Here is a 24,671-nt window from a genome sequence, read left to right on the forward strand (position 1 = left end):
ATCCAAATTTAAAAGCAGTTCAAACCACCGCCAACCACCCCATTCATCCAGAATAGCAACACAGAGGCTGAGTTCGATCCACACGCTTATCAACCGGGTGTGTGTGTGTGTGTGTAATGGGAATAGAATGGGAAACAACCGTGGATTAGCATGTCGTCTGAACTCAAGCCAGAGAAAGCAATTTCTGGCAAAGGGCATTTAAAGATTGAAAGCAGAGGTGGGTGGGCCGAGGGAACACCCTATTTATTTATTTCTCTCTCACACACCAGTTTCTCCAGACTATGCAACAACACAGGAGAAAGCCATTCGTACAAAAGCCCATTTCTCCAAGATGTCAAGCAAAGGAGGAGGGCAAGAACAATGCACCCATTTCTCACCCAAGACAACTGAGTAGGGTGACCCTATGAAAAGGAGGACAGGGCTCCTGTATCTTTAACAGTTGCATAGACAAGAGAATTTCAGCAGGTGTCACTTGTATATATGGAGAACCTGGTGAAATTTCCTCTTCATCACAACAGTTAAAGCTGCAGGAGCTATACTGTGTCCAGATTTAAAAGAGGGCAGGGCACCTGCAGCTTTAACTGTTGTGATGAAGAGGAAATTTCACCAGGTTCTCCATATATACAAATTACACCTGCTGAAATTCCCTTGTCTATGCAACTGTTAAAGAGACAGGAGCCCTGTCCTCCTTTTCAGAGGGTCACCCTACAACTGAGGCATCAGGCAATTAAATTCGGTGCTGACTTGGGTTATATAATCGCAGCAGAATTCACACAAAGCATTTTAAAATAAAATAATGTTTAGTCAATTTGCTTTTCTACAGAAACCCCTTGCAGAATTGAAGGGGGCGGGAAGGGAAGCTTGAGACTCAAGGGGGGGGGGAATTGTTGGGGGAAAGGCTCCAAACACAGGCCGAAATTAGTTATTTTCCCACAACAACCACATTGCTTCCCCCCCACCCCCAGTCATTGGAGGTTGGCGGGGAAGAGCGATGGTTTAAACAAGGCGAGAACGAAGAATCTGGTTGCATCTGACACCTCGGGACTGCCGAGGGATTCCTGCAAGGCGTCACTCTCAAAAATGGCTCTGATTGGCCACTGACTGGCCAGCAGAGCCCACCTACTGCCTGTCAATCATCCAGCCTTCACCCTGGTGGGAGGGGAGGTATTGGATTACGTAGGCTGACTCCAAAGCCTTTCTTGCCCAGGGAAAAGCTCAGGAGAAGCAGTAACGTTCTGAGCATGTGCGAACTGCCGCGCATGCTCAGTTGGGGATTTTGAAGCTGCTGAGCTGCCCGGAGTTCCCTCGCGGCGGCAGCAGCAACGGTTGGGCAGGCCGTTTGTTTTTCAAAGTACGGGGCCGGGAGAGGGCGGGGGGAGCAGGGGAGCGTGAGGACTGGAGTCGCCGCTGGCAATAGGGTTTGGCGAGTCACTGAAGAGAATAGAGAAAAGCTTTGGGGGGGGGGCATTAACCGATTGTGGGGATTTGGGGGCTGACAAGAGCAAGGCAGAAGGAGGGTGGGAGGGCTGAGGAGAGTGTGTTGGACTACAACTCCAATTATCCCCTGGGGGAGGACAGCATGTTGAGGTGGGTCGCCCCACAGAATAATCCACACGCACACTCCGGTGGGCTTGTGAATGTCCTGCTCTCTGCAAAGCCAAGAGGCCCCTTTGGATCTAGGGGGGGAGTTTGAGAAAGTCTGAAACGGTGGAAAAAAGATGGATCAGAACCGATTCCCCGATTAAAAACCCAAATTGTTATTAGAATTACTGTCCTCTCCGTCTACCACCCGTTGTCTGCTTGTAGCGAATGGGGTGTGTGTTTTGTGCCCTCTTATTCACAAGAGGGCACAAAAGAGTTAAAAACATATTTATTCCAAGAAGCCTTTCTTTAACATGCAGCCTTGGATTACTGTTATTACTTCTTTTAAATTTTGTTTTAACTGTTTTTATTTTCATTTTACATTGTACACCGCTCTGAAATTTTTCAATGGGGAATAAATAAATGAATGAATAAATAAATAATAAAAAGCAGGAGAGAGGAAATGTTAGAGTGGCCCTATGGAAAGGAGGATGGGGCACCTGTATCTTTATCCGTTGTATTGAAAAGGGAATTTCAGCAGGTGTCATTTGTATATATGGAGAACCTGGTGAAATTCCCTCTTCATCACACCAGTTAAAGCTGCAGGTGCCCTGCCCTCTTTTAAATCTGGTCACTCTAGTATAGGTCCTGCAGCTTTAACTGTGGTGATGAAGGGGGAATTTCACCAGGTTCCCCATATATACAAATGACACCTGCTGAAATTCCCTTTTCTATGCAACTGTTAAAGATACAGGAGCCCTGTCCTCCTTGTCATAGGGTCACCCTAGGAAATGTAGAAAATAGGCGCCCCAAGATGTGGGCAGGGAGGACCTGGGTGGGATGTTCCTATTGGATCCATTTCCCCAAGGAAGAACAAAGCTGGTGGGTTTCGTGGAAGCAACGGCTGGCCAATGGTGGGAACAGGATGGGGCCTGATGCGAGCCTCGGATCTGCTCCATCCTGGGTGCTCTGAGCCGTGAGAGGAATGTCCAACATTAGAGATGCAGGATGCCGAATCTCAGATGTGTCTGAACTAGAGAAACGGCGATGTTTCTCCTAGAAATCCAGACTTTATGCATCTTTAATCAATTTTCCACAAGACAGATAATTGATCAACTCATATTTCCTACATTAAGATCCCTAATCTAAATGAGTTGCAACATAGCTTATTGCATTTTTTAATTATTGTTATTACACGTATATTCTGCTTTTTTCCCCTTTTGCAAGGCTCACATAGTTCTCGTCCTACATTTTATCCTCACAACAACCCTGTGAGGTAGGTGAAGCGGAGAGTCAGGGACTGGCCCAAAGTCGGCTTCATGGCCGACTGTAGACTAGAACCCGGGTCTCCTGAGACCCAGCCTGATACTAACCACTGCACCGCACTGGGCTCTCTGTATTTGTGAGACTTAACGAAAACGTGAAAACCCAACTGATCTGGACTTGCTTGAGACAGGAATGACTGTGAAGGAGGTGCTCAAAGGAAGGCTGAGGGAGGGAGTGTTTGTGGAGAGGGAGGAATTGTTAAAGATGGATGAATTGGTGGGATGCTGCATCATCAGCCTCTCAATCAGACTGAGGACTTTGGTGTGTGTGGTCCTCACGAGAAGGAACCTCTCCCAGTCTCTGGTGTCTCTTTGGGCCTTGGTTTTCACCAGCCTCTCCTAGGAGATGAAGTTTTGCTAGCTGGAGTCATCCCTGGGGAAAAAAATCTACCTGCCCTCTCAGAGTAATAATTAATTTGCACAACAATGTCTCGGCTTTGCAGGGCTTGGTACCATCTCTGATTACAGCAGTCTTGTCCTTGAGAAAGAAAGTGTCAGTGGAAGGAGGATTTCTTTCGTCTCTTCAGAGCACAGATCTGATATGGACAAGAAAGACTCAGCAGGCCCTAAAGGAGGAAGAGGGCCGGCTCCTACCACCACATCCGGGAGCAGGGAGGAATTCTGCAAAAAAACAGAGCAGAGAATCCTGGGCGAAGACATGCTTTGCCCAGGTGTACAGAGCCAGGATTTCCGGCAATTCCGCTACCCAAAGGACAAGGGACCCCGAGAAGCGTGCAGCCGACTCCATCATCTTTGCTGTCAGTGGCTGAAACCAGAGAGGCACACGAAAACCGAGATCCTGGACCTGGTGATCCTGGAACAGTTCCTGGCCATCCTGCCCTCGGAGATAGGAAGCTGGGTGAGGGAATGCGGGGCAGAGACCAGTTCCCAGGCAGTGGCCCTGGCAGAAGGTTTCCTCCTGAGCCAGGCAGAAAACAAGATGCAGGAAGAACAGCAGGTGAGTTTCTTCTTGATCACGCCAAAGGATGAAGAATGTGAGGGAGAATATACTTAAATGTTTTTTTCAAATTGTCCAAGGCTTTTGCCTCTAGTGTCTTTCCTTTTCTAATTCTTCTCCCCGTTGCATGTCTTGGATTCTCATGGCTGTTTCAGGTGCAGGGCCTGTTTGCAGAATTGGGCACTCACTTCCCTGAGGCAGAGGAGGCTCCATCAGGCAGCAGACAGAGTCTAATGCGATGGACAATTGTGCAGGGGCTGGACAGAGGAGCCGCCATGCCGGGTAAGGATTAATAGGGCCTATTTCAAATTGGTTCCTCTAAATATTTTGGAGGGTGAGGTGTAGGATTGGGGGATTGACACTTCACGTCATCCTTTCCCCCAGTTCAGAAATGTGTTTATTTTCTACCCGTGAAGACATTGTGCATGGAAGTCTATACTGTGATTTCTGGTCAAGAACCCAAATGCGGAGAGTTGTGTTTTCACACACCATGGGAATTTAAAGCATGGGGATAAACAGCAGAGGTTTAATATCCTTTTGTACTTAGACATGCATCATGCACCCGGTTTCTCACCATTTTTGACTGCCATGGGAGAAAGGATCATGCTACCAGGACGTATTCAGTCTTCTCTTCTTCATGGTGGAGGGGAAACATCTGCCCTGCGCCCGGATCAGGTAGGGTGAAGGATTACTGGACAGCAGCAGCAGCAACCTCTGCCCTCTGCTTACCTCTCTGGGGCTAAACAAATCTCTCTCCTTCCCTTTGCTTCTGCCAAAGCTGCCCACTTGGAAGGCTGTGAGGTTTACATCAGGAGGTTTTTAAATAAGGTTTCCCCATGAGCAAAAAGAAATGGGCATATCTAGATGCTGAGAACAATCACTGGTCATCTCACCTTAACTAGTGCTTTGGATTTTGCTCTTCTGTAATCTTCATGGAGTCTATGACGAGGAGATTTCTTTTGCTTTCAGGGCCCGGTGGCCTTCGAGGAGGTGGCTGTGTATTTCACGGAGGAGGAGTTTGCTCTTCTGGAGCCTGACCAGAGAGCTCTGCATAGGGAAGTCATGGAGGAGAATTCGGGAATGGTGACGTTTCTTGGTAAGGCTCCATCTTTCCCTGGTTGGTGGTAATACCGTGTTTACAATGAGTTTACAAACTCATATTAGGAGTTTTGAACATGTTGGCTGGCAATAGTCAATGTTTGATTAAATAGCCCACCGTTGACTATTGTGTCGTCTTTGGGGCAAAACCCACCCCAGGGTTGGTTATTTCCACGAAATAACCAACTCCAATAATCAATGCTGTGCAGAGTTCTTTATCTGCACAACCGTTGAATATTTTGTCATCTGTCGGGCTCGTGGATTATTTCCCCTGCCTACAGAGTCACGAGGCAAGAGTGGAGCTCTATAAGAGGAAATAATCCCACTTGTGCAACCGCTGATTATGCTGTCCCTTGGTGAGGCCCTGCGATCCACTATACTCCCCACGTGCTTCCCAGGAGGACAGGCCCATTAGTTTCAAAACTGAGGTCAGAGAGAGCTGGCAGCTCTCTCCGGCAACAGTTAAGAACATAAGAAGTGCCATGCGGGATCAGACCGAGGGTCCATCTAGTCCAGCACTCTATTCACACACTGGCCAGCCAGCCATCGGCCAGGGATGAACAAGCAGGACATGGTGCAACAGCACCCTCCCACCCATGTTCCCCAGCAACTGGTGCACACAGGCTTATGGCCTCGAGTACTGGAGTTAGCACACAACCATCAGGGCTAGTAGCTATGGATAGCCTTCGCCTCCAGGAATTTATCCAACCCCCTTTTAAAGCCATCCAAATTGGTGACCATCACTACATCTTGTGGTAGTGAGTTCCATAATTTAACTCTGTGTTGTGTGAAGAAGTTCTTCCTTTTATTTGTCCCAAATCTCCCACCAATCAGTTTCATGGGATGACCCCAGGTTCTAGTATTTTGAGAGAGGGAGAAAAATGTCTCCCTCTCCACATTCTCCACACCATGCATAATTTTGTACAGCTCTCTCATGTCTTCCCTCTGCCTCCTTTTTTCTAAGCTAAACAATTCCAGTTGATGTAACCTTCCCTCATAGGGGAGATGCTCCAGCCCCTTAATCATTTTAGTTGCCCTTTTCTGCACTTTTTCCAGCTCTATAATATCCTTTTTTAGTTGGTGACCAGAACTGTACACAGTATTCTAAGTGTGGTCGCACCATAGGTTTGTATAAAGGCAGTATGATACTGGCTGTTTTATTCCCAATTCCTTTTCTTATAATGCCTAACATGGAGTTTGCCTTCTTTACAGCAGCTGCACACTGGATGGACATTTTCATCAAGCTGTCCACCACAATCCCAAGATCTCTTTCTTGTTCGGTCACCTCCAGCTCAGATCCCATTAAGTTATATTTGAAGTTGGGTTGTTTTGCCCCAACGTGCATCACCTTACACTTGCTTACATTGAACTGCACCTGCCATTTGGTCACCCGCTCTCCCAGCTTCGAGAGATCCCTTTGAAGCTCTTCACAATCCCTTTGTGTTTTAACAACCTTAAATAATTTGGTGTCGTCGGCAAACTTGGCCACTTCACTGCTCACTCCAAATTCCAGATAATTTATGAATAAGTTGAAAAGAATTGGTCCCAATACCGATCCTTGTGGGACCCCACTATTTACTTCCCTCCATCGGGAGAATTGACCATTTATTCCTACTCTCTGCTTTCTGTTCTCTAACCAGGTACTGATCCATAAGAGGACCTCTCTTCTTATTCCATGACTGCTAAGTTTGTTCAGGAGTCTTTGGTGGGGGACTTTATCAAAAGCCTTTTGGAAATCCAAGTAAACAATATCCACTGGATCACCCCTGTCTACATGTTTGTTGACACTCTCAAAGAATCCTAGATTAGTGAGACAGGACTTGCCTTTGAGGAAGCCATGTTGATTCTTCTCCAGCAGAACCTGCCCTTCTACATGCTTACTAATTTTGTCTTTAATAACGCTTTCAACCAATTTCCTTGGAAGAGATGGCAAGCTAACCGGACTGTAATTTCCCAGATCCCCCCTGGATCCCTTTTTGAAAATTGGTGTTACAGTCCTCTGGTAGGACTGGAAGATGGCCTCTTCCAGTTCTCTCCGGTCTTGGCGTCAAAACAGATGGGTGTGCATGTGCTACACCGATGATATCCATTTGTTTCAGGGCTGAGCATGGGGAGAGATGTCAGCATCAGCTCTCCCCGCCTTCAGCCCCCAAAATAATGGGTATTTCGCATCCTGAGAACTTGTTTCTCTCCTTTGTGACCGGCTTTGGATGCTCATCTACCTTTGGTTCTTCAACAGAGGACTAGAACCCAGATCTCCTGTGTTCCAGTACAACCTTCTTTCAGGTTTAATCTTTTATTATTTCCAAAAACCAATAAATAAAAGACACTACATTGCAAAACATAATACGTATAGACAGACACACCCACTAAACTCAAACAAAACAAAAACCAACAAAAAACACAAAAATAAAATGTTCTTCCAATATTCTCCCCAGCAAAAATATGTAACAATGTTGTTATTTGTTTTCTTACTCTATCACTGTCAAATCCAAATCTCTAATTTCTCTCTTAAAATTTTCTACATTATTGGTTGAATCCATAGATATACAAGTCATCTTTTTCTCGTCCCTTCATAAGGTTTACAAAAGGTTCCCATTCAGTTATAAATCTTAAAGTCGATTTTTCTCTCATTATTGCCGTGCGTTTCGCCATCTCCACTAGCTCGAACATCTTCAGTAGCCATTCAGCTATTGTGGGCACTATTTTGCCCTTCCATCTTTGTGCATATAGTAATCTTGCAGCTGTTGTCGTATATAAGAATGGAGGAAGAACAAGTGAGATGGAGGAAGAACAAGTGAAAGAATGTATGATAAAATAGGGCCAGAACACCAGTGGCACAATGGGAAAATATGTGGACAAGAGGGCTAAAATTTACGTTAAGTACTAATCTTAAAGAATTTTTTTTTACAAAATGATGTATATGCCACCAGCAAAATTGTCTAAAATGTATAAACGGGCATCAGGATTGTGCTGGAAATGTGAAGAGCAGGAAGGAACATTCTACCATGCATGGTGGACCTGCAAAAAAGCAAAAACTTTCTGGATACAAATTCATTCTGTAATCCAAAAAATCCTAAAAATTAATATCCAACTGAAACCGGAATACTTTCTTTTGGGATTTATGGATGAGCAGATGAAAAAGAACCAGTACAACCTTCTAACCACTACACCACACTGGCTCTCGTGAAGCTTCAAATGTGAAGCTATGAACTTTGTGTTGGAATGGAGGCTTAAATCAAATTCCATACCACACTTGCTGTCAATGCCAGTCAAGAGAGGGTGGGAAATGCATTGTAAGTTCTGCCTCCCATACAGGTCTTTTCGGCTCTTGCCTTTATCAACACTGTTGTTTGAGGTGGTTCAGAGATTTGAGATTTTTTTTCTGTATCTTATCAGTTTTCTTTCTTCATGGTAGGAAGTGCTGAATGGGAAGCCAAGACTGAGGAAGACCCATGTGAGGAGTCACCAGAAAGAGAAGGGTGTACACAGAGGTACCAGGAGAAAATAAAAACTGGAGCAAAGCAGCAGATAAGAAACAAATCCTACACTTTCCTGGCCAGTGACTACAATGAAACCACATTCCAAGAAAAAGTAGATGAAAGAAAGAAAACAAATGAATGCTCTGTGTTTGCGACAAGCTTTGATTCTCAATTAATCCTTAAAGACTGTGGAAAGAGTTTCAGCATTATAACAAACCTCACTTCTCAAAGAGTTCATGCAATGGAGAAATCATATGAATGCGCAGAGTGTGGAAAGAGATTCAGTATGAACACAAGCCTCACTCGTCATCAAAGAATTCACACCGGAGAAAAACCATTTACATGTGCATTATGTGGGAAAAGCTTCACTCAGAGCACAAGCCTCACTTCTCATCAAAGAACTCACACAGGCGAGAAACCATTTAAATGTGCAGTGTGTGGGAAAAGCTACAAAAATAGCACAAGCCTCATTTGTCATCAAAGAAACCACACAGGAGAGAAACCATATAAATGTGCTGAGTGTGGAAAGAGCTTCAGTGTGAGCACAAGCCTTACTTGTCATCAGAGAATTCATACAGGGGACAAACCATATAAATGTGAAGTATGTGGAAAGAGTTTCAGGTTTAGCACAAGTGTTAGCAGACATCAAAGAACTCACACAAATGATAAACCATATGAATGTTCTGAGTGTGGAAAGAGCTTCAATCAGAGCTCAAACCTAACATCACACCAAAGAATTCACAGGGTGAAGCCACATAAATTTTTGGAGTGTGGAAAGAGCTTTGTTGTGAGCACAAGCCTTGCTTCTCATCAAAGAATTCATACAGGGGACAAGCCATATGAATGGGTAGACTGTGGGAAACTCTTTAGTCAAAACACACACCTCACTTCTCATCAAAGAACTCATACGGGCCAAACCATATGAATGGGCAGAGGGTGGAAAGAGCTTCCCTCTGAACAGAAACCTCAGTAGAATTAAAAAAACTCGGGGGATTCCATAAAAATGCTTGGAGTGTGAAAGGCTTCTGTTTCAGCACACGTCTCTGTTAAAATCAAAGCAGAAAGTAACAGAAATGCTTGGAGTATTGAAGTTTCCATATGAGTATAATCCTGATTTCTCATCAACTAATTCATATTGGATAAAGCATAGTATAGCCTGGAATGTGGAAGAAGCTTCAGTCAGAAGATCAGTCTCACTTTCCACGTAATAAAGAGTCAGCAAGTTCTACAAACATGAAGGGAGATTCCATAGAAGTGCTTGGAGGTTCTGTCTTATCCAACTCATCTTTCACCTCAGAGAACCCACTTGGGAGAATGAATTTGAAGGACTGAACACCCATGCAAGACTTCCCAGCTCCTAAGTTTAAAATCCTGCTCGTGGGCCTGCCAGCAATATCCACCATGTTGTAGGGAACAGAACAGGGCCTTCTTGGCCCCAACACTGTTGCACTGCCTCCCATGATGACTTAGCTTAGCCCCTTCATGACGTTTGTTAAAAAGGTTTTAAAAACCTGATTGTTCGTTTTTGCTTTTTCCTGTTTAATTTGAAAGTTAGCACAGCTATTTAAAAACATTTTTTTATATAAAAAGGTAAATATGATTTGAACAAAGCAAGCAATTTGAAGACAAAAAGAAACCTTAATTAAATCATCGACAAAACCCACTTATGGTGTAATTCCATGATAATTCCAAAAGTTTAGGAAAAGTGACCATTTATCAGTAAATATTTTTGTGGACCTTGCTGATTCCTGAGGAAATATGAAATTGATAACGCTGCTTCCCAGCTTTTCCCTAACAAAGGAAGACACCTGTGGAGTTTCAGGAAACTTCCAATAATAGGCAATACAAATTTTTGCTACATTTAAATAGATTTGCTATTCATTTCATTTCCTCCTGCTCAGCTTGTTTCTTTGAATATTCCAAGAGAATTATTTTGTGGTCTGGAGTAAGTTGTTGTGCTGATATATCCAGTGCTTCTTTCTAAAATTGTTTAATATTCCGGCAATCCTTAAAATATGTGTAAATAGTCTGCCTGTGAGGGCTTGACATGTCCAGCAGTGTTTTAGCTGATTAGACCACATTGTTTTAAACCTATGTGGTACTACATGGTCCTATTGGCAATTTTTTAAATAAAAAATTCTCCTAGATTTGCAGTAATTAAATTATTCACAATATTAATAAAAATCCAATAAACAAAATGGGTTGCTTTCAAATTGTGACTGCTTTTTACTATTTTATTGCTGATTTTAGATGTACTGTTGAATTGTGATTCTTGTTACTGGTTTTGTATTTCTGTGTAATGCTTTATTTTAGTGAGTAAGGGAACAATGCAATGGATTTTTAACCAGAAACAAGTCCTAGTGCATTCTAGGTCCAAGAAGAAGCCCAGCATTTCCCAGCCGGAAAAAAGTCCTACAAATCGTGGCATTTTCCGTCCAACATGCCTAGTTGGGGAATGCTGAGAATTGCTGGACTTTTTTCTGGCTAAATGCATATTTGTACCTGTAACCACTTTGAGAAGGTTGTATAGCAGTTAAAAGTGGTCTAGAAAATGCTTTAAATAAATGCTAGGGAATATTAATGTGCTGAAGCAAAGACAACTAAGGGAAGAGAGGGAGGGGGAAGGGATGCCCCCCCCATAGCAAATGCTCCTCCCCCTTTCTGTGCTGACTCCTCCCACCTGAGGAAAAATGCTGTCTGTCTTACCACAAGCAGATCACACACCTGAATCTGGTGAGCCTCCTCCACCCCACCTCGTGCATTTGAGTGAAGGGGAACCCCAGGGCTTATGGGGGAGGGTCAGGATGAGCGGAATGGAATGGGGGAGAGGGCATGATGACCCCAGAGAAGGGGGCTACCCAGATTCAAACCAAGGCTAGAGAAAAAGTTTGTGGGTCCTGAACAGGCCAAGCCGTGCCCAGAGAGGGGAGACTTTGCAAAGAGGACATGGCAGTGTTGAAAAGCAAGGCAGTTTTTTTTTAAAAAAAGAACAAGAAAATCAGAGGGGGGAACAGAGAAGACCCCAACGAAGCATTGTCCCGTTCTCCTGGTGCACAAAGCTCGTGGTTTTCTTAGCAGCAATTGCTGGCGACTTCCAGGAGCAGACTATGGCCCTGTGTGAGCCTTGTACCTGCTGCGGCAAGACAGCTTGTAGCTGTGAGAAGAATGGAACCTCCATGTACAAATGCAATGTATTTAATCTCCGATGCAGGGCAGAGATATTTCGTTGTGTATATTAAATAATTTAAAATACTTTTACCTTAGAGGAAAAGTGACGTCACCACTAAAAATCTAGGTTTATTCATATGTTAATTCGACAGATTAATAAAGTGTCTACAAGTCAGATAATTCAGCTGGTATTTTATCCATATCAGGCTGTAGTTCAGTGGTAGAGCCCCTGTTTTGCATCCAGAAGGTCCCGGGTTCACTTCCCAGCTTTGTCACTCACTACCTGACTTCCCAATGAGAAGGCCAAATTCAGAGTAAAATAGGGTGACCATACGAAAAGGAGGACAGGGCTCCTGTATCTTTAACACTTGCATAGAACAGGGATTTTCAGCAGGTATTTGTATATATGGAGAACCCGGTGAAATTTCCTCTTCATCACAGCAGTAAAAGTGCAGGAGCTATACTAGAGTGACCAGATTTAAAAGAGGGCAGGGCTCCTGCAGCTTGAACTGTGGTGATGAAGAGAAAATTTCATCAGGTTCCCACATATATACAAATTACACCTGCAGAAATTCTCTTTTCAATAAAACTGTTAAGGATACAGGAGCCCTGTCCTCCTTTCCATATGGTCACCCTAAGTAAAACCTTTCATTGCCTTAATAGGTTTAGGCCTTTACAGCCCTAATAAAGATCCACAGAAACTAGTTCAAAACAGAAAGCACAAGATCAGGTTCATTTCACACACATCACAACAAACCTCCAGCAGCCCCAGATCAGGCTGGCAGAAGAAATTCCAATAAGTTCAGAGAGTCCAAGACTTTGCAGGTTATCCAAGCATATCTAGGAAAGTCTCGCCCATGTTCCCCAACAACTAGTGTATACAAGCTTATTGTCTCTGGCACTGGAGGATGCACTTAGCCATTGATCACCTTCTCCAGGAATTTATCTAACCCCCTTTTAAACTATCCAAATAGGTGGCCATCACCGCATCTTGTGGAAGGGAATTCCATAGTTTAACTCTGTGCTGCTTGAAGAAATCCTTCCTTTGATCTGTCCTGAATCTCCCACCAATATGCTTCATGGATGAGCCCGGGTTGTAGTATTATGGGAGAGGGAGAAAAAAATCTCTCCCTCTCCACATTCTCCATACCCTGCATCATTTTGTACAGCTCTTACTATGTTTTGCCCAAATGTGCATCACTTTACACTTACCTACGTTGAACTGCATGTGCCATAGTATTGCCCATCCTACCAAACTGATTTGAAAGGGGGGTGAGGGAGGAAAAACAACAATTCGCAAAAACGTTACTAGCTCTCAAACAGGATATAACACTTTGAAAATGTTTTGAAGACTTTATAGGGAGTGTATCCTGGGCCCCAACAGTTGTCACTACTGTTATAAACCATTTTAAAGCAGTAGTGTAGATCCTGCCTGAGTTCGGGCCACACGCTAATCAAACGGGGAGTGGGGGTTAAAAGGAACAACATGGAAAACAGCCCTTGATTACCGTGTCGTCCAAACTCAGCCAGAGTCTTCCCTCCCCATCTGGTGCAAGGCATGTTTTCCTTGGCTCCTGGTTTGAGAGAGAGAGGGCCTTGCTAGACCTACCGGATAATCCAGCCGGGAGTCGGGGCGACGGCGCGCTACAGCTAGCGCGTGCCGTCACCCTTTTCCAGACGTAACATGCGACGGGGCAAGGGAAAGCCCCGTCGCGTCTGCCATTTTTTTTAAATCTTAAAGGGCCATGTGCGCTCCTGTGCGCCGGAAAAGGTAGGTTTAAAAATAAATATAGGGTCCCCTGCTCCCCCTGCCCCTGATTTACCACACACACAATGCCTGATGCCCCCCTGCCCGCTCGCTTGTCCTCCCCGTCCTTCTTTCCCTCCCGTCCGCCATGCCTTGTCCCCCGTCCTTCTTTCCCCACCTGTCCGCCATGCCTTGTCCCCCGTCCTTCTTTCCCTCGTCCCCAATGCCCATGCCCGTTCTTCTTCCCCCGTCCCCGATGCCCGTTCTTCTCCACCACCCCCTTCTCTCCTGCCAGGTCTGGCCTTTCTCCCGGCCCCTATCTCTCCCCCCCCCCCCCCATGAGAGCTGTGCCCAGTCCATGGCTTCTCCCGGCTACTCCTAAGCGAGGAGCCGGGAAAAGCCACGGAAGTCGCTAGACTTTCCACAGCCCCAGGGCTGCGGAAAAGCCGGGCCATAAGCGAATCCGCTTATCCCGGGTTAAGGGAGATCTTAGCCCGGCCTGACCCCGGAATCCCCTGTGCGTCATCTGGATGCACAGGAGGGAGACCAGGCCTCAAACCGCGCTAATGCCTCGTCTAGCAACGGCCAGAGAGAGAGAAACAGAGAGAGACGCTTTCTTGGCTTTCGAAGAGTTAAATGGACTGAATCCTAGACAGGAAGGGAATGGGGAGGGGGGAGATAGGAGGAGTGGTTTCTCTCACCCCCCCCTATCAACACCCCTTCCTACGAAATCCCTTCCTGTGTTGACTCCTCCCCTTCAGAGGAAAGCGGAGTGTTTCCTATCCGGAGCAAATCAGGTGCATCGCAGTCTCCCTTCTCGGAGCAGGTAAGTCTCCTCCAACCCCACCTGGGCATTTTTTTTTGGGGGGGGGGAGGGAATCCCAGGGCTACTGGCGGGGGGGGGCGGGTTCCGTGGGAAAGTCAAGGGAGGGGCGTTAAGTATCCCCCATGAGGGGAGGAGAGGAGACCTAACCAGTTAGCCCTTGGAGAGAAAAGGGGGCAAAGATGTCGGGGAGGATTTGGGGGCTGGTAAGAGCAAGTGAGCGGGAGGGTGGAGGGGCTGAGAAGAGACACCCCCCCGCCCGTTTCATCCCGGAGAAGATGGCTTGATTAGCTCACCCATACTTCAGCCTTCCCCAATCTAGTGCTCCGTCCCAGGTGGGTTGGACTACAGTTCCCAGCATTCCCCGCTGGAGGACCCCAGGTTGGGGGGATCCCTGCCATACAGAACCCGTCTTCCGGGTTCTTCTTGTTCCTCTGCTCTCTCTTCAAAACCAGGAGGCCCCTTTTGATCAGGGAGTGAGTTTTAAAAAGTCTGAAATATTTAAGAAGATGGAATCGAAGCAACTGACGCCCCTGGCTGCACTTCGATTGGAATTGGCATCCTCTCCATATGTCGCCCTTTGCCCACGCGTGGGGTGGGGAGGGGGAGAAGGGAGGGGAGAGAAATTACAGGCAGAGGACCCGAAAGTGTTAAAAAGCAGGAGAAAGGAAATGTCAAATAGACGTGTCAAAATGTGTGTGGAGGAGGAGGGTGGGCTGAGCTGATGCAAAGACCCCCAACAAAGCAGGTCCAATGGATCCCAGTTCTTTTGTGGGCTCCTTGGAAGCAACCCCCCGCCAGTGGTGGGAACAGGATGTGAGCCTTGGATCTGCTCCAGAAAAACACCTCTTAGCTGTGAGAGGAAGGAAACCTCCTTGTACAGAGGCATTGCACCTCATCTCAGAGGCAGTGGAGACCTATTACTTAGAAACTCAATCACAGCTTTTAAAACTCAGCTAAAAACTTTTCTTTTCCCTATAGCTTTTAAATATTGAGTTTGTTCTGACTCTATACTGTTAGCTTCACCCTACCCGGTGCCTGTTTACACTTCCCTGTGCCTGTTTGCATTCTCTTTCCCTCCTTACTGTTTACTACAACTTTATTAGATTGTAAGCCTATGCGGCAGGGTCTTGCTATTTACTGTGTAATCTGTACAGCACCATGTACATTGATGGTGCTATATAAATAAATAATAATAATAATAATTTGTTTTCAGTAATCAAAAAGATGTCCCAATCAGAGAAAATTGAAATTTTCCTTAGAAATTATAGGCCTTATGCATATATAAATTCAAGAGAATTAATAAAGCCAGATGATCCATCAACTCTTATTTCCTTAATTAAGATCCTGATTCTAAATATGAAACTCACCACCACAAGATGCAGTGATGGCCACTAATCTGGATGGCTTCAAAAGGGGGTTGGATAAATTCCTGGAGGCGAAGGCTATCGATGGCTACTACCTCTGATGGTTATGTGCTATCTCCAGTATTCGAGGCAGTAAGCCTGTGTGCACCAGTTGCTGGGGAACATGGGTGTTGTTGCACCATGTCCTGCTTGTTCATCCCTGGCTGATGGCTGGTTATCCACTGTGTGAAGCATCTGTCAGGGATGCTTTAGGGTGGATTCCTGCATTGAGCAGGGGGTTGGGTTGGACTCGATGGCCTTGTAGGCCCCTTCCAACTCTGCTATTCTTTGAACAGAGTGCTGGACTAGATAGACCCTTGGTCTGATCCAGCAGGGCACTTCTTATGTTCTCAAGGTATTTTCATTGATTGATTATAGCATTTATATCCCACCACTTCTACAACTTGCAAGGCTCACAGAGTCCTCTGTGACCTCATAACACCCCCTTGAAAGTAGATTAGGCTGAGAGTCAGTGATTGGCTAAAGTCACGCTCTGAGCTTCATGGCTGACTGGGAACTAGAACCTGGATCTCCCAAGTCCTAGCCCATTACTCTAACCACTACACCCCACTGGCTCTCTGTATATGTGAGACTTGAGGAACACACGAAGGGAGCAGCAGAAGGAGACAAGGAAATGGTGTCCGCCTGAGGGGAGAGGATGAAGAAGCAGTGGAGGCTCAGGTAGGAACCTACCCGAGGCTCTGGTGTCTCTTTGGGCCTTGATGTTCACCAGCCTTTCCTTCTGGGAGATTTATTTAGGTTGCCTTGCTGGAGTCATCCCTGGGGAATAAACAATCTTCCTGATCTGAAAGTGTAATAATTACCTCACAGAAACATATCTTGGCCTTGCAGGACTTTGAAGCAGTTCCAATTGGTCTTTAGCCAGAAAGTACCAGAAGAAGGAGAAGGTTCTTTGGCATTGTCAGAGGCTTCCTTGAATCCAAGATGGATGAGGAAGACTCAGCTTGCCTCAAAGCAGGAAAAGGGCCTGGTCCCACCACAACTGGAAGCATTGGGGAATTCTGGGAAAGAACAGTGCAGAGAATTCTGGGAGAAGAGATGCTCCGTTCAGATGTACAGAGCCAGCCTTTCCGGCAATTCTGTTACCAGGAGGCTGAGGGGCCCAGAGAGGTTTGCAGCCGACTCCACAATCTCTGCATTCAGTGGCTGAAACCGGAGAAGCACACCAAAACCCAGATGCTGGACCTGGTGATCCTGGAGCAGTTCCTGGCCATCCTGCCCTCGGAGATTGGGAGCTGGGTGAGAGAATGTGGAGCAGAGACCAGTTCCCAGGCAGTGGCCCTGGCAGAAGGCTTCCTCCTGAGCCAGGCAGAGGACAAGAAGCAGGCAGAGCTGCAGGTGAGAACAAAGGGTGAAGAATGTAAGAGAGGTTATGCTAGAATGTTCTACTGATTGTCCAAGGCCTTTGCCTCTAGTATTATTCCTTTTTTAATCCTCCTCCCCATTGCATGTCTTTGATTCTCATTGTGGTTTCAGGTGCATGGCCTGTTTGCAGAATTGGGCACTGATTTCCCTGAGGCAGAGAAGGGTCCATCAGACAGTAAACACAGTCATGGGCGAGGGAGAATCACGCGAGAGTTTGATGGAGGAGCCACCATGCAGGGTAAGGATTAATGGGGCATATTTCAAATTGGTTCCTCTAAATATTTTGTGGGGTTGAGGGCTGGGCTGGGGGAGTGACACTTTAACACCATCCTTTCCCACAGTTCAGAATGTGTTCATTTTCAACACTTGAAGATTTTATACATGAAAAGCAAGGTTGTGTTTTCTGGTCAGGAACCCAAACGAGGAGAGATGTGTTTGCATACAACTGACTTTATTTATTTATTTATTTATTTATTTATTACATTTATATACCGCCCCATAGCCGAAGCTCTCTGGGCGGTTTACAAAAGTTAAAAACAGTAAACATTAAAAAAAAAGTGTACAAAATTTAAAACCATCAAAAACAGAAAAACAACAGTACAAAACAACAGTATCCATTTAAAAACAACCGTTCTGGGGTCCATTAAAAACAAACTTAGCGTTGTTAAATGCTATTAAATGCCTGGGAGAAGAGAAAAGTCTTGACCTGGCGCCTGAAAGATAACAGTGTTGGTGTCAGGCGAGCCTCATCGGGGAGATCATACCACAGTCGGGGGTATAAATGGAGTTTATTTATTTATTTATTACATTTCTATACCGCTCAATAGCCGAAGCTCTCTGGGCGGTTTCAATGCCATTGTATACTTAGACATGCATGATTTGATCTCATGAGACAGGTACATGCTCCAGGTTTCCCACCACCTTTGTCTCCCACAGGTGAATGGATGATGCCAGCAATACATATTCAGCCACCTCTTCTTCATGGCGGAGGGGAAACAGCTGCCTTGTACCTGGATCAGGTACAGTGGAGAGAAAAGGTTTGTGAAACCCTTAAGATTATCATCTATTTCCAATCTAAAATGTTATTAGGTCTTTATCCAGTCCTTAATACTAAATAACATCGGGGCCTGCTCCTGCTGGACTCTTCACCCCCACACACACAGGGCAAACTGCCATCTTGGCCCTGTGGGGAAGAAGAAGGACTGAGGGGACAGGAGCAGGCAGAAGTAACATCGGGGCCTGCTCCTGCTGGACTCTTCCCCCCCCCCCCACAGGGCAAACTGCCATCTTGGTCCTGTGGGGAAGAAGAAGGACCGAGGGGACAGGAGCAGGCAGAAGTAACATCGGGGCCTGCTCCTGCTGGACTCTTCCCCCCCCCCCCCCCAGGGCAAACTGCCATCTTGGCCCTGTGGGGAAGAAGAAGGACCGAGGGGACAGGAGCAGGCAGAAGTAACATCGGGGCCTGCTCCTGCTGGACTCTCTCTCTCTCTCTCTCTCTCTCTCTCTCTCTCTCTCTCTCTTTCTTTCTCTCTCCTCCCTCCATCCCTCCTTGACTCCTTTTCCTTGTGTGTCATGTCTTTATTAGATTGTAAGCCTGAGGGCAGGGACTGTCTTTTTTGCTAAGTGTAAGCCGCTCCGAGAGCCTTTTTTGGCTGAGGAGCAGGGTATAAGTATGATAAATAAATAAAAAATAAATAAATAATCACCTGATGAAATAAATGAGACACAAACATGATGTTTTTTCCATATTTATTTGTCCCCAACTGATTCAGCATTCAATATGCAGGTGTAAAAATGCATGCTAAGCATTAGATTTAGAATAGAATATTTATTTCTTACCTGCCTCTGGATTGAGGCGGGGAACAACATTAAATACAAAATCACAATAAAATGCATAAAACTGGTTAAAAACATACAAAACTAATACAATATTAAAATAACAATTGGACGTGTTAAAAAAAAAATCTGGGTAGGCCTGCCGGAAGAGATCTGGTGGCACCCCCTTGAGCAGCAATGACTGCAATTAAACATTTCCTATAACTGTTGCTCTGTCTCCCACACCAGTTTTGAGGAATTTTGGCCCATTCCTCATTACAGAACTGCTTCATTTCCATGACATTTGAGGGTTTCCTTGCATGTACAGCTCGCTTCCTGTCCCGGCAAAACGTTTTCATGGAGTTTAGGTCCGGACTTTGACTAGGCCTTTCTAAAACATGGAATTTCTTCTTCTGCAACTGTTCTTTTGTAGATTTGCTTGTATGTTTGGGATCATTGTCTTGTTGCAAGACCCATTTTCCGTTCAGCTTCAGCTCACAGATGAATGGTCTGGTATTCTCCGCTAGAAACTTCTGATACACTCCAGAATCCACGGGCCAGATACAAAAGAAGGCAGGGCTCCTGCAGCTTTAACTGTTGTGGTGAAGAGGGAATTTCACCAGGTGCTGCCTGCATACAAATGACACCCTCTTCTACACAACTGTTAAAAGATACAGGAGCCCTGTCCTCCTTTCCATATGGTTACCCTAGATTTTCCTCTTCTGTAATCTCCACGTTCTCTCTGAGGAGGAATTGTTTCCTTTTCCTTACAGGGTCTGGTGACCTTTGAGGAGGTGGCTGTGTCTTTCACGGAGGAGGAGTGGGGCCATTTGGATCCTGATCAGAAATCTCTATATAGGACAGTCATGGAGGAGAATTCTGGGATCATGGCCTTTCTTGGTAAGCATTAAAAAAGAATAGCACATGGAATGAAGCTGTTACTATGTGACTGTCATGAAGGAAATGATTAAAAAAATTAATAAAGTATAAAAGTAATGGCATTAAATAATTAAGACATACTGCACTCAAAATGAAATATAAGAGAATGTATATTAAACTATTAAATGGGCAATGGTATTCCCCGTAGTAACCTATGGCTGCGAGAGCTGGACCATAAGGAAAGCTGAGCGAAGGAAGATAGATGCTTTTGAACCGTGGTGTTGGAGGAAAATTCTAAGAGTGCCTTGGACTGCAAGAAGATCAAACCAGTCCATACTCCAGGAAATAAAGCCAGACTGCTCACTTGAGGGAATGGTAGTAAAGGCAAAACTGAAGTACTTTGGCCACATAATGGCTGGGGAATATTGGGAGTTTAGGACTTAGAACCAGGCCATAAGAGTAGAAGGAAAAACCTGCTCTTGCTGCTAAGATCAAGCAACAAAATAATATTGGTGACTATTATCAAAACAAATGACAAGAGACTAAAACCCAGATCTTCTGAGTCCTAGTCCAACACTCTGATCACTACACCACACTGGTTCTCCTTAAACAGGGTGGATAAAAATCAATTGTTATTTTTTTTAAAAAAAAATCAGATTTTTTTTTATTTAAATAAGATTTTTTTTTAATAAAATGCTTTTTGAGGAAAAATCTTATCTAAAGATATTTTTCTATTTAAGATACATTATAGTCCAAAGTTATTCATCATGAAATAAGGATTAGTTTTTAATTATGTAGCATGAGGCTGTATATTCATGCAATGTTTAAATTTTTTGGTAAATGAATTCCACTAATCCATTCATGATGTCATGCTCTTCCAGAGGTTTCTGTAGGATTATTGGGCCATTTTTCTATCTAGAAGATATTATCACAGCTGCTTGGTTTTACAGTTCTCAAAACGGTGAATTTGTGTCTGCAGAGATCACAGTCCCATTGTTCCCTTGCAAATCTATGCACCCAGGATCAACCCCTTTACCTCTTAAGTGCTAAGGTTCAAAAAATTCAATGAATAGAGTGCACTTTTGGGGGGCGGGGGGGGGGAAGTCACATGATTAAATCGAGTCTTTCTGAGTAGTGATTTAAATCATGATTTAAATCAAATCCACCCTGTGTCTGAACCTACGAGCTTCATGTCTGAGTGGAAGCCAAATTCACATTTTCTTTTTGCCAAACCCATTGTTCCAATACCATACCTGCAAATACCATACCCAGAGAAGCTGATAAATACATAAGATCTCCCTCTCATCTTGGTCTTTTTCGTTCTGTCAGGGAACAGCTTCAGCGCTGCAGTGGGCCATGTGGTTTGTAGCTAAGATTTAATTAGAGGTAGTCTGGAAGGGTCTGGGCCTAGTTCTGCCTGTGGAATGTCCGAATCTGTGAGAGTTTATCTCTGTCAGCATCCTCAGTGAGAGCTTCCCTGCCAGGGCAAGCAGGTGGGAGTGGGCGACTCCCCCACCCCTCCACTTGGCTCTGAAAATGCTGACAAGGCTCAACCTCTGCAATGTGCTCTACATAGGGCTACCTGTGTGCCTAGTCCGGAAACTTCAATTAGTTCAAAATATGGCAGCCAGGCTGGTTAGTGGTACACCTAGGTGTGACCATATCACACCAGTTTTGAAATCTCTTCACTGGCTGCCAATTAGTTTCCGAGCGAAGTATAAAGTGTTGGTTATTACCTTTAAAGCCTTACATGGTTTGGGTCCAGGCTTCCTGCGGGATCGCCTTCTCCCGTACAATCCGCCCCGCACACTCAGGTCCTCTGGGAAGAATCTACTTCAGTCAGTCAAAGTTAGGCTGACAAGTATTACCCAGAGGACCTTCTCTTCTGCTGCTCCCAGACTGTGGACTGGTCTGCCAGAGGAGACTTGTCAACTTAACAGTCTATTAGCATTCGAGAAGGCTATCAAGCTCTTCCGGCAGGCCTATCCAGTGGAATTTTAAGATGTTTTTAGGATGTTTTTAACAATGTATATTATGTTTTAATTCAGTTTTATGTATTTTATCATTTGTTGTTGTTCCCCGCCTCGATCAGAATGGAGAGGTGGGTAAGAAATTATTATTATTATTATTATTATTATTATTATTATTATTATTATTATTATTATTTATTGATAAACTCACACAGACTCTGACATTCTACAAGTTGAACTAGGTCACACACTGCCAGACTACTTCTAATTAAACCCTAGCTGCAAACTACAAGGCCCACTGCATTGCTGAAACTGTTCCCTAACAAGCTCTTCCCTTTATCACAAGTATTCATTGAGGATATTTAGTGGTTTGAAGCTCTGTGTTCAGACAACACAATAGTCAACAGTGGGGTAATAATCAACTTGAAAGTTGTTTGTCCAGGGGGTACACCCCACAACTTAATAATCAACTGTGGTGTGGATTAGTATCACCATTAAGTTGACTATTAGGCCTTAGCTAGACCTAAGGTTTATCCTGGGATTATCTCGGGGTCATCCCTGTTCATGTAAATGACACACAGGGTATCCCGGGAGCAGGCAGGGACGATCCCGCAGTAAACCTTAGGTCTAGCTAAGGCCAAAGTCCATGCTGAGTTGACTCACTCATCCTCCACCCTCTTTCCCCCCTTCGGTCCTCTTGCTAGTATCCCATCAGCCATTGCTGCCGAAAATCTATCCTGCTGGCTGGACTAGAGCTGTAGCCACCACTTTGACTGCTCTTGCCTTGCAACTCTGTGGCAGATGAAAAAACCAATAGTGGCTGAGGAAATAACCAACGGTACCCTCCACACAACACAACAACCAATGGTGGTTCAAATAGCCGACTCTGCACAGCGTTGGTTATTTGTGTTGGTTATTTTGGACAAATAACCAACTGTTGGTTATAAAAAACTCCCTCCACGCAACACGCTAACCCATAGTGGGTTAAGTAAACCAACCATTGACTATTTAAACCACTGTTGGTTATCATGTCATCTGAGCTGAACCTATATCTCACCAGTTTTCTCTCTTTATTGCAGAAGGTGGTGAATGGGAAGCAGAGACGGAGGAAGACCCAAATGAGGAGCCATCAGAAAGAGACGGATGTAAACTGTTGGATGAGGAGAGAATAAAAACTGAAGCAAGTCTGGAGATGAATAACTCCTTTGCTTTTCAGGACAGTTACTACTATGAAACCACAGTCCAAGAAAGTAGAGATGAACAGAAGGAAACAAGTCAGTGTTCTGTGTTTAGGACAAGCTTTGATGCTGAATCAACCCTTAACAGCCATTCTAAAATCCACACAGAGGAGAAATCATTTAAATGCTTGGAGTGTGCAAACAGATTCAGTTTTGGAACGTGCCTCACTTCCCATCAAAGAATTCACGCAGGAGAGAAACCATATGAATGCTTGGAGTGTGGAAAGAGCTTCTATGTGATCACAAGTCTTAGTTGTGTGAGTAGAAATCTCAGTAAACATCATAGAATCCACACAGGGGAGAGACCTTATAAATGTTCAGAGTGTGGAAAGAGTTTCAGTTTGAGGGGAAGCCTCAGCAGACATCAAACAACTCACACAGGGGAAAAACCATATAAATGCTTGGAATGTGGAAAGAGCTTTAGCAGAAGGACACACCTCACTGATCATCATAGAATTCACACAGGGGAGAAGCCATATAAATGTGTAGAGTGTGGAAGGAGCTTCACTCAGAACACACACCTCACTTCTCATCAAAAAATTCACACAGGAGAGAAACCATATGAATGTACAGACTGTGGACGGAGCTTCACTTTGAGTTCAAGCCTCAGTAGACATCAAAGAACTCACATGGGTGAGAAACGATATAAATGTGCAGAGTGTGGTAAAAGCTTCAGTCAGAAGATACACCTTACTTATCATGAAAGAATTCACACCGGGGAGAAGCCCAATAAATACCTGGAGTGTGGAGAAAGCTGTCATAATTCAACCCTTAAAACACATCTGAGAATTTCTACAGGAGAGAAACCATGTGAATGTTCTGAGTGTGGAAATAGCTTCTGTTTGAGCACAAGCCTCACTTCTCATCAAATCATACACACAAGCAGAAATGATTTGAATGCTTGTAGTGTGGAAAGAGCTTTAGTGTGATCGCAAGCCTCACTTGTCATCATCAAAGAATTCACATGGGAGAAACCATATAAATGTGCAGAGTGTGGAAAGAGCTTCAGTTCAGGCTGAAACCTGAGAAAGCATCAAAGAACTCGGAGGAGAAACCGTATAAATGCTTGGAGTGCGGAAAAAGCTTAAGTGTAAGCCTCTGCCAAAATCAAAGAACTTACGTGGGAGAAATGATATAATGCTTTGAGTGTTGAAGTTTCCATATGAATATAAACCCGATTTCGCGTCAAAGAATTAATATGAGATAAACTGTATAATTGCCTGGAATGTGGAACGAGTTTCAGTGAGAAGATCAATGTCACTTCTCACCAAATAACTCACACAGAAAAGAACCCATAGAAGTCCTTTGTAGTGAGGTTCAGACAGAATGCATCCCATATTTCACACTGGGGAAGCCCACTTGGAAGAATGCATTTAAAGGACTGACTACATGCACATACAAACCTTCCCTTCCATAAGATTGGACTCTGAACAATGTTGAATTTAATTACTCCTAATATTTTTGAATACCTGAAAGATAAATGGATTGTTTAGAAATTGTTAATGCTTTTTTACTATTTTATTTTTAGTTTTATTTAGATGGTGTTGAATTGTCTAACCAAAGGCAAAAACGAGGACAGTCCTCAGGGAGTAGCAGCAAACAAATCAATGGACCCTCGATACGTGAAAGATGAGAATATGATTGATATATGTTAAAAATGTAGATTACCTGCCCAACCAACAACTAGCTGTAACAGGCAGAAGAAGTACAAGGTCTCAGGGAACTGAAGGACCAACATATCACAAAAAAACTATTTCCATACAATAAGAAGGGCGCAATCCTATGGGTTGCGCCC

At 44.5% G+C, this 24,671-nt stretch overlaps 2 protein-coding genes across 4 annotated transcripts; both read left to right on the forward strand.

The window, feature by feature from the left end:
* The first annotated feature begins 1,287 nt into the window (after positions 1-1,287).
* On the forward strand, positions 1,288-11,025 carry LOC134396373 (zinc finger protein 383-like). Its single transcript, XM_063122851.1, has 6 exons — positions 1,288-1,351; positions 3,350-3,864; positions 4,020-4,146; positions 4,412-4,539; positions 4,834-4,960; positions 8,381-11,025. Exons 2-6 carry the CDS (start codon positions 3,448-3,450, stop codon positions 9,367-9,369), a joined length of 1,788 nt encoding a protein of 595 aa, XP_062978921.1. The 5' UTR covers positions 1,288-1,351; positions 3,350-3,447; the 3' UTR covers positions 9,370-11,025.
* Positions 11,026-14,133: 3,108 nt separating this feature from the next.
* On the forward strand, positions 14,134-24,379 carry LOC134396368 (zinc finger protein 829-like). Of its 3 annotated transcripts, none has more exons than XM_063122844.1 (6): positions 14,134-14,185; positions 16,441-16,947; positions 17,086-17,212; positions 17,911-18,011; positions 19,563-19,689; positions 22,718-24,379. In XM_063122844.1, exons 2-6 carry the CDS (start codon positions 16,534-16,536, stop codon positions 23,803-23,805), a joined length of 1,857 nt encoding a protein of 618 aa, XP_062978914.1. In that variant the 5' UTR covers positions 14,134-14,185; positions 16,441-16,533; the 3' UTR covers positions 23,806-24,379. The 3 variants fall into 3 exon arrangements, with proteins under 3 accessions (XP_062978914.1, XP_062978916.1, XP_062978915.1); XM_063122846.1 differs by having other exon boundaries at positions 17,911-17,993; XM_063122845.1 differs by lacking the exon at positions 14,134-14,185 and adding an exon at positions 16,228-16,269.
* The last annotated feature ends 292 nt before the right edge of the window (positions 24,380-24,671 follow it).

The sequence above is a fragment of the Elgaria multicarinata genome, chromosome 3, assembly GCF_023053635.1.
Source record: "Elgaria multicarinata webbii isolate HBS135686 ecotype San Diego chromosome 3, rElgMul1.1.pri, whole genome shotgun sequence".
NCBI classification, from domain to species: domain Eukaryota; kingdom Metazoa; phylum Chordata; class Lepidosauria; order Squamata; family Anguidae; genus Elgaria; species Elgaria multicarinata.

Bases quoted from the DNA above. Each gene is read 5' to 3' on its own strand.
- LOC134396373 (XM_063122851.1), top strand. From the start codon at position 3,448: ATGGACAAGAAAGACTCAGCAGGCCCTAAAGGAGGAAGAGGGCCGGCT. The intron at 3,865-4,019 runs GTGAGTTTCTTC...TGGCTGTTTCAG, and splicing joins AGATGCAGGAAGAACAGCAG to GTGCAGGGCCTGTTTGCAGA. The intron at 4,961-8,380 runs GTAAGGCTCCAT...TCTTCATGGTAG, and splicing joins GGGAATGGTGACGTTTCTTG to GAAGTGCTGAATGGGAAGCC.
- LOC134396368 (XM_063122844.1), top strand. From the start codon at position 16,534: ATGGATGAGGAAGACTCAGCTTGCCTCAAAGCAGGAAAAGGGCCTGGT. The intron at 16,948-17,085 runs GTGAGAACAAAG...TTGTGGTTTCAG, and splicing joins AGAAGCAGGCAGAGCTGCAG to GTGCATGGCCTGTTTGCAGA. The intron at 18,012-19,562 runs GTTTGTGAAACC...TTTTCCTTACAG, and splicing joins AGGTACAGTGGAGAGAAAAG to GGTCTGGTGACCTTTGAGGA.